This window comes from Oncorhynchus mykiss, chromosome 16 (assembly GCF_013265735.2).
Source record: "Oncorhynchus mykiss isolate Arlee chromosome 16, USDA_OmykA_1.1, whole genome shotgun sequence".
Lineage (NCBI taxonomy): Eukaryota > Metazoa > Chordata > Actinopteri > Salmoniformes > Salmonidae > Oncorhynchus > Oncorhynchus mykiss.
This window is the reverse complement of record NC_048580.1, coordinates 11,840,642-11,848,701: the sequence shown is the minus strand read 5'-3', so window position 1 is coordinate 11,848,701 and position 8,060 is coordinate 11,840,642. Positions and strand designations below refer to the sequence as shown.

Genomic DNA, 8,060 nt, shown 5'->3' with positions numbered 1-8,060 from the left:
CTCATCCAACACTCCTTGTCTCCTTTCCTTCACCTCCTCCAGCCTGTCAATGTGTAGATGATTATCTTATCTCTCATCCAACACTCCTTGTCTCCTTTCCTTCACCTCCTCCAGCCAGTCAATGTGTAGATGATTATCTTATCTCTCATCCAACACTCCTTGTCTCCTTTCCTTCACCTCCTCCAGCCAGTCAATGTGTAGATGATTATCTTATCTCTCTCTCTCATCCAACTCTCTTTGTCTCATTTCCTTCACCTCCTCCAGCCTGTCAATGTGTAGATGATTATCTTATCTCTCATCCAACACTCCTTGTCTACTTTCCTTCACCTCCTCCAGCCAGTCAATGTGTAGATGATTATCTTATCTCTCATCCAACACTCCTTGTCTCCTTTCCTTCACCTCCTCCAGCCAGTCAATGTGTAGATGATTATCTTATCTCTCTCTCTCATCCAACTCTCTTTGTCTCATTTCCTTCACCTCCTCCAGCCAGTCAATGTGTAGATGATTATCTTATCTCTCTCTCTCATCCAACACTCCTTGTCTCATTTCCTTCACCTCCTCCAGCCAGTCAATGTGTAGATGATTATCTTATCTCTCATCCAACACTCCTTGTCTCCTTTCCTTCACCTCCTCCAGCCAGTCAATGTGTAGATGATTATCTTATCTCTCTCTCTCATCCAACTCTCTTTGTCTCCTTTCCTTCACCTCCTCCAGCCTGTCAATGTGTAGATGATTATCTTATCTCTCTCTCTCATCCAACACTTCTTGTCTCATTTCCTTCACCTCCTCCAGCCAGTCAATGTGTAGATGATTATCTTATCTCTCATCCAACACTCCTTGTCTCCTTTCCTTCACCTCCTCCAGCCAGTCAATGTGTAGATGATTATCTTATCTCTCTCTCTCATCCAACTCTCTTTGTCTCCTTTCCTTCACCTCCTCCAGCCTGTCAATGTGTAGATGATTATCTTATCTCTCTCTCTCATCCAACTCTCTTTGTCTCCTTTCCTTCACCTCCTCCAGCCTGTCAATGTGTAGATGATTATCTTATCTCTCTCTCTCATCCAACTCTCTTTGTCTCCTTTCCTTCACCTCCTCCAGCCAGTCAATGTGTAGATGATTATCTTATCTCTCATCCAACACTCCTTGTCTCCTTTCCTTCACCTCCTCCAGCCAGTCAATGTGTAGATGATTACCTTATCTCTCTCTCTCATCCAACTCTCTTTGTCTCCTTTCCTTCACCTCCTCCAGCCTGTCAATGTGTAGATGATTATCTTATCTCTCTCTCTCATCCAACTCTCTTTGTCTCCTTTCCTTCACCTCCTCCAGCCTGTCAATGTGTAGATGATTATCTTATCTCTCTCTCTCATCCAACTCTCTTTGTCTCATTTCCTTCACCTCCTCCAGCCAGTCAATGTGTAGATGATTATCTTATCTCTCTCTCTCTCATCCAACTCTCTTTGTCTCCTTTCCTTCACCTCCTCCAGCCTGTCAATGTGTAGATTATTATCTTATCTCTCTCTCTCATCCAACTCTCCTTGTCTCCTTTCCTTCACCTCCTCCAGCCAGTCAATGTGCAGATGATTATCTTATCTCTCTCTCTCATCCAACTCTCTTTGTCTCCTTTCCTTCACCTCCTCCAGCCAGTCAATGTGTAGATGATTATCTTATCTCTCATCCAACACTCCTTGTCTCATTTCCTTCACCTCCTCCAGCCAGTCAATGTGTAGATGATTATCTTATCTCTCTCTCTCATCCAACTCTCCTTGTCTCCTTTCCTTCACCTCCTCCAGCCAAAGAAGGAGCATGGTTCAAATCAGATAATTTGCACCCTTCCTTTGGCTCTTGTTTACTCTCCTTATGATGGAGGCTAGTGAGGGGATTGGAATCGGGCTGAATCACACCTACCTATAACCTTGTTGCTACTCAGCAAAACAGGGCACACTCACACACACAACCTGTCCCTGTTTCTTTGTTGCTGTTGTTCCATACCCATCTTGTACCTCGCCTACTACACAAGAGTCACATGGTACAGTGCTGATTTTACAAATGTGCAGTTGTCATGGCAACACAAGGGTTACTACATGTCTGAGTGGTTGACAGAGCTCTCTCCAGTTCCTATTGCTAATTTGAGGAGCTACAATAGCACTCATACTGTTCGACAGGGGAGGATGTGACCAGGGATGATCACGTATAGAATACATTAGAATTAGAATTTAGAATTAGACTGCAGCATTAGAGTTAGACATGTGGAATCAGGCCATGAGTAGGCTACTGATGGAAATCTTCACTGGGTCAAAATAGGTGGAGCTTTGAAGATTTAACTTCACTTAACACAGGCTGAGTGATGACAGCACACGCACATCTGAAGCTTTCATGAGGTTTCATGATGTCGTTGTAGAGTGTGTGTGTGTGTGTGTGTGTTCCACAATCCTACCCAGAGGCTTAGGTTCCAATCCCATTACCCCACCCCCTCCCCCCGCTCCTCATCCCCAAACCGTCCCATTAAAAAGAGCCAGCTCCCACAGCTAAGACAGTTGGTATGGTAACGGATCAGTAAAACTCAGAGTCTCTCCTTTTCAACACCCTTCCCTCTGAGGCAACCAGACAGACACAGTACTAACCCTCCCTGTGTGGGTTGTAAGGATGTGTGAATATGCTGTACTGCTAGAGAGAGGGAGAAAGAGAGCGGGGGGGTACAGGGACAGATAGACAGACAGATAGAGAGTCAGACAGGAAAACAGACAGGTACAGAGATGAACAGAGAGTTAGGCGGTACAGGGACAGACAGACAGACAGATAGAGAGTCAGACAGGAAAACAGACAGGTACAGAGATGAACAGAGAGTTAGGCGGTACAGGGACAGACAGACAGACAGACAGACAGACAGACAGACAGACAGACAGACAGACAGACAGACAGACAGGAAAACAGAGAGCGAGGCGGGGGTGTTTGTCTTCAGCAGCACTGTGTAGCGACAGATCGTTTATCATCTCCTGCCGCCGGCACGGATGGTGTTCAGCGATATCATCCACCGCAGAGTGTGTCTGTCAGGAGATGTTTACAGGAACTCTCTCTTCCACCGGCATCTCCGCCCCCTCCATATGGAGTCAGTGATGAAAAGAAGTGTGTGTGTGTGTGTGTGTGTGTGTGTGTGTGTGTGTGTGTGTGTGTGTGTGTGTGTAAGCTTGAGTGAGTGGAGATTAAAGTGTGGCCACACCTATTTTAAGGTCAATGTCATACATAACCTCTGACTGAACCGGAAGTTCTGTAGCATTATGGGGCAACACACTACCCCTGTACTATGAGCCCAGGTCGTCACAACAGGAAATGGGGTGAGTCCACACGAAACCAGGACAACAACAACAAAAATAACATGATTTGGGGGATTTTCAGGAAATGTAATTCATAGACTGGAAATTTGGAGGAAGGGTTGTTGACATATATCATTAATTAATGTAAGAAAATTGTTATTGAAATAAAAATGCTACTCATATTACAGATATATTTATTAGACCAATATCTGCTTTGTAGCACCTACAGATGAAATACTGTGGAGGCCTGGGTATTGCCAAAATGTCATATATATGCCAAAATATGAATTATATATATTATGCTTTTAGATACAAATGTTTAAAAAAAATATGTGAACAATACTTCTTTCGAAGGACTATGGATTAAAGTTATGGATTAAAATCCCAATAATATACAGTACCAGTCAAAAGTTTGGACACACATCTCATTCAAGAGTTTTTCTTTAATTTTTTATATTTTCTACATTGTTGAATAATAGTGAAGACATCAACACAATGAAATAACACACGTGGAATCATGTAGTAACCAAAACATTGTTAATCAAATAAAAATAGATTTTATATTTGAGATTCGTCAAAGTAGCCATCCTTTGCCTTGATGACAGTAATGGAGCCATATGTGTTATTTCTTAGTTTTGATGTCTTCACTATTATTCTGCAATGTAGAAAATAGTAAAAATAAAGAAAATCCCTTGAATGAGTAGGTGTGTCCAAACTTTTGACTGGTACTGTATATATATATATTTTTTTGAGTCTTTGTTAGATGGTAGGGTATTTGCATATTAATGTATTTTTCAAGCAACGTATAGGGGAGTTATTCTCCAGTCTAGTAGGTGGCGGTAATGCAACATTTATTGGATGCCAACCTCCGTTAAACTTCATCAAAGAAGAAGAATAAGATCTAGAGCTGATTTGCAACCCGCCGAAGCAGATCTGGAGAAGAAGGAAAATGTCTCCTGTCTCCACACGCACCGTTCTAGGATCAGCTGGCCGTTAGGAAAACGCAAACAGCAAAGTGGTGAGTCGGAAAACCCTCACTAGTTGCACTGCAGTGAAGGTTAGCGCGAAAATGTTGTGCAACCTGTTCTGAATGTGTTGTATCATAATTTCGATTGGGCCTTATCAAAGGCGCTACCTTCCCCCTTTGAGGCCTAGCCAGCCATGTTTAGGTTTAGACGAAAATAGCGAATATTAACGGTTTACTTTTCACCAAACAGAATTGCGACTGTGGTTCGGGTAACTTGCAACGGTAGCAGTTACTGTGTACTTATAACAAACTTTTTGGTCCCAATCTATCATCTGAGTAGCTAGCTACATGCTTTTAATGAATGCACTGTGTTGGATTTACATAGGAAGCAGGTGTCCTTGCCAAATAGAAGATACCTAGCTTGCTAGCGACGTCCGGCCCGGAGCGCCTCCGGTGTGCGCGTGGGTGACCAACAGAGGGCGAGTTAAAATGTGACGTCAAAACTCCTAATGTTGTTTTTTGCATGACGACAAAGCGTTCTTATTACGAGCCCACAATATGTCATACAAATGTTATAGACATTCATTATTTACCAGAATATAATCTTAAATATAAGTAATATACATTGCTGAATTGGAGAGGGTGGGAAAGAGGATAAATATCTGCGACTGGTGGGAATTATTTATTTAATTGGTAGTCGAGTACCTCAACTCCATGATGATTCACGAGTTGGGCACAGACTAGAGTTTTAGAAACGAACCTCCGACTCGCGATACAGTCGATACTTCGAAAGTGAAAATTCTCAAACCCTTGTTATGTACCTATGTTTCTCATCTGCGTGCCTTTGTTTGCTGAAGTCCATACTTTTTAATAAAACGTTATTCAAAAACAACCACCGACTGTTTTCTCATTGCTGTTCCTCTAAGAGGACAACTCGCAAATTGAAAATCAACAAGGAAACAGTCGGTCGTTGTATTTTATTAACGTTTTATTAAAAGGTACGGATTTCAGCAAACAAAAAATGGCGGGCTAACGTAAGGGTTTAAGAATTCACATTTTTGAAGCATCGACTGCATAGCGACTCGATGAGATAAGAGATTCATAAGAACAACAACCCTAGTCTGGATGTGAGGTACTTGGGGAATCTAATTAGGACATTTGTATTATTGTAATGGCTTATTAATGATGACTATTACTCTGTAGACTAAAGTTTGATGTCTGTTTTTTTCTGTCCTACAGACTTTACCCATAACTGACCTTAGAGCAGTGTGAAAGCTCATTCTCATCCTACCCCGGACATTGCAAACAAATATAGAAAGGTTCAGGAGAAACTCTTCCACACTCCAAAACAGTCACCCAGGAATTGAAGAGGAAGTGACATCAGAGCAGATGGAATCAAATCAGAGCCTGGCGGGGGTGGACTCCCAGGGCAACATGGTGTTCAGAGTGGTTAAACCTGTCATGGGCATCTTCCAAGTCTCCTCAGAACAGACCAACTCTGTCGGACAGGGGGGGTCGCAGCAGATGATGGTTGAGGGGCTGACGGGGTTACAAGGGTTATCCAATCTCCCCTCCATGGTGCTGGGGGATGGACAGGGTCAGGGCCAGCAGCGAATGGGGGATGTGAACCAGATGCAAGCCCAGATTCAGATCCCAGCAGAGGACATGTCCCAGACCCAGGTTGCCGCTCCGAACCACAACCACGTACCCCATGTTCCGTTTGCAGAGGTGTCGTCTCTCTTGGACCCCAACATGAAGAGTTCCAAGGCCCGTAAGTACCACAGCTAGAGACGGAGGGAATCAGGCCAGGTGTGGCCCCTCCTACTGGAGACCTCTCTTTCTGCAGGATGTTCTTGGGCTCCCGAGTGGCACAGCGGTCTAAGGCATTCTCAGGACCATAATTAACTGAATCAGTTGTTAGAACAGTGCTGGTGCAAAACCCTGCACACCCAGTAGCTCTCCAGGTAGAAGGTTGGCCTCACCTGCTGTAGTATGGAATAAGTAGAAAACTCAACACAATTTGTCTGTTGTTCCTCTGGTCCTAGGCAAGTACCTGATACCCTATGACGAGATCAAGCGTCGTCTGGAGGCTCCAGAGAAGATGTCTCTGCGTTCACTAGCAGCCTACACCAGGGTCAGCCGTGGCCCGGCCAGCAAGAAAACCCTGCAGGAGTCTCTAAATATACTGGGTCTTACTCCTGGTACTACTACTTCTGTGTCTTCTTCCTTTTCCAAGCTCACAGAGGGTAAGCGATGTGTGTGTGTGTGTGTGTGTGTGTGTGTGTGTGTGTGTGAGCATCTCTTGTGCTTTATAGATTGTTGTGTTTTCCAGGTGACACCAAAGCCCTGTGTAACGACATGAAGGACTTTGCCCATGACTACATAGACTTTGGCAACATGGCCAAGCAGCTTATTCCAGAGACCAACACTGTCCAACACTGGTCCAAGGTCATAGAAACCAGGTTAGTGTGGTTACAGCACGGTGTAATCACGAGTTAACTATGATCTATACGTTTTCTGTACAGTGAGACCGACCCTAACACACCTTTATTCTGCGATAGGAGCCACCTGGAGGCGATGAGGAAGTGTTTTCGTGACCCGGTCAACAGTGCGTCGTTCGACAACGTGACTCACGGCTTGGGCCTCGGGATGCTCGACGCCGCCCTCGACATGATCACCATGGTGATCGACAAACAAATTCGCATCCTGTCTGGCGCTGCGGCAACCGATCCCGTCGACACCGGCCCTCCAATGAGACGCATCCGCCGCCGCCACCGCAAGCCCCGAGACAACGGCAACGACAAATTGCACGGGTCGCTGGGCGGGGTTAAAGGTCAAGAGAAAGGGCCAGGGAAGGGCAAAGGGAGGGGCAGAGGCAGGAAGAAGATGCGGCTGCAGGAGTCTGGAGCTCCGGTTGGTGTTGCCATGGATACAACCCAGCAGCAGGATCAAGAGCATTGTCAGCCGGAGGATGTGGAGAGCAGTGTTCTCACACTCGTCTCTGTTGGTTACGAGACCATCTCCAGCGGCCTCAATGCCACAGGACAGATCTGAAGATGTTTAACGGTTGAACAAACAATGCTTAACACGGGAATCAGACTTTGCTTAACATTTTCCCATGGGGAAGCTGGGAGCGGAACTGTCTTAGTAACGTTGTGGAACGTTGTGATGTTTAGACGCAACTCTGCTCTGGCCCACAGAACCCCAAACACTGAGAGGGAGGCATTCAGTGACCTCACAGCATTCTGGTTTAGAGTTTTGTTTTTGAATGTTGCAGCTCTTGCCTACTGATAAATTCAATCAATTGCATTTTGTTTTTTTTTGTTGTCAGTTAGCACAGAGGTGAAGAACGCAGCTTTGTTCAAGTGGAATTCAAGTCAATCCAAAGATAACTGATTATATTGAAAAACCTACAATGTAGAAATGAGTCTTAATTCTGGTCTTTGGGTTAAGGCAACCCATTCATTCCACCTACTCATCTGGTATTTGATAGCCCCGTTTATTTATATCATGAGTGGACTAGTTATAGCCCTCTCTCAATCTCCATGATTGTAACATAGGGAACACATCATGCCAGTACTTTGTCAAGGATTGTATGTTTATATTGAAACCTGGATTGCTGAAATACTTGTATTAAAGCTTTCATTTTATGAATGAACCTCCATGATGTTCTTTATTTCTGACAGAATCAATGGCACAGCATCTGATCTATTTCACTGAGGGAGTTTGACTAAGCTGAACCGGGATGGCCTGTGCCGTGACCGGGAAAAAGCGATAAGGAA

At 44.5% G+C, this 8,060-nt stretch overlaps 1 protein-coding gene across 4 annotated transcripts; it reads left to right on the top strand.

The window, feature by feature from the left end:
* Positions 1-4,184: 4,184 nt before the first annotated feature.
* LOC110491353 lies at positions 4,185-7,936 on the top strand. 4 transcript variants are annotated; one of them, XM_036946133.1, is made up of 6 exons: positions 4,191-4,329; positions 4,664-4,757; positions 5,518-6,049; positions 6,324-6,524; positions 6,611-6,740; positions 6,840-7,936. In XM_036946133.1, exons 3-6 carry the CDS (start codon positions 5,668-5,670, stop codon positions 7,330-7,332), a joined length of 1,206 nt encoding a protein of 401 aa, XP_036802028.1. In that variant the 5' UTR covers positions 4,191-4,329; positions 4,664-4,757; positions 5,518-5,667; the 3' UTR covers positions 7,333-7,936. The 4 variants fall into 4 exon arrangements, with proteins under 4 accessions (XP_021420407.2, XP_036802028.1, XP_021420408.2 ...); XM_021564733.2 differs by having other exon boundaries at positions 4,664-4,769; XM_021564732.2 differs by lacking the exon at positions 4,664-4,757 and having other exon boundaries at positions 4,185-4,329.
* The last annotated feature ends 124 nt before the right edge of the window (positions 7,937-8,060 follow it).

What these genes read in the sequence shown, in the direction of transcription:
- LOC110491353 (XM_021564732.2), top strand. Translation starts at nt 5,668, where the DNA reads ATGGAATCAAATCAGAGCCTGGCGGGGGTGGACTCCCAGGGCAACATG. An exon ending in CATGAAGAGTTCCAAGGCCC is followed by an intron (nt 6,050 to 6,323) that starts GTAAGTACCACA and finishes CTCTGGTCCTAG; the next exon opens with GCAAGTACCTGATACCCTAT. An exon ending in CTTTTCCAAGCTCACAGAGG is followed by an intron (nt 6,525 to 6,610) that starts GTAAGCGATGTG and finishes TGTGTTTTCCAG; the next exon opens with GTGACACCAAAGCCCTGTGT.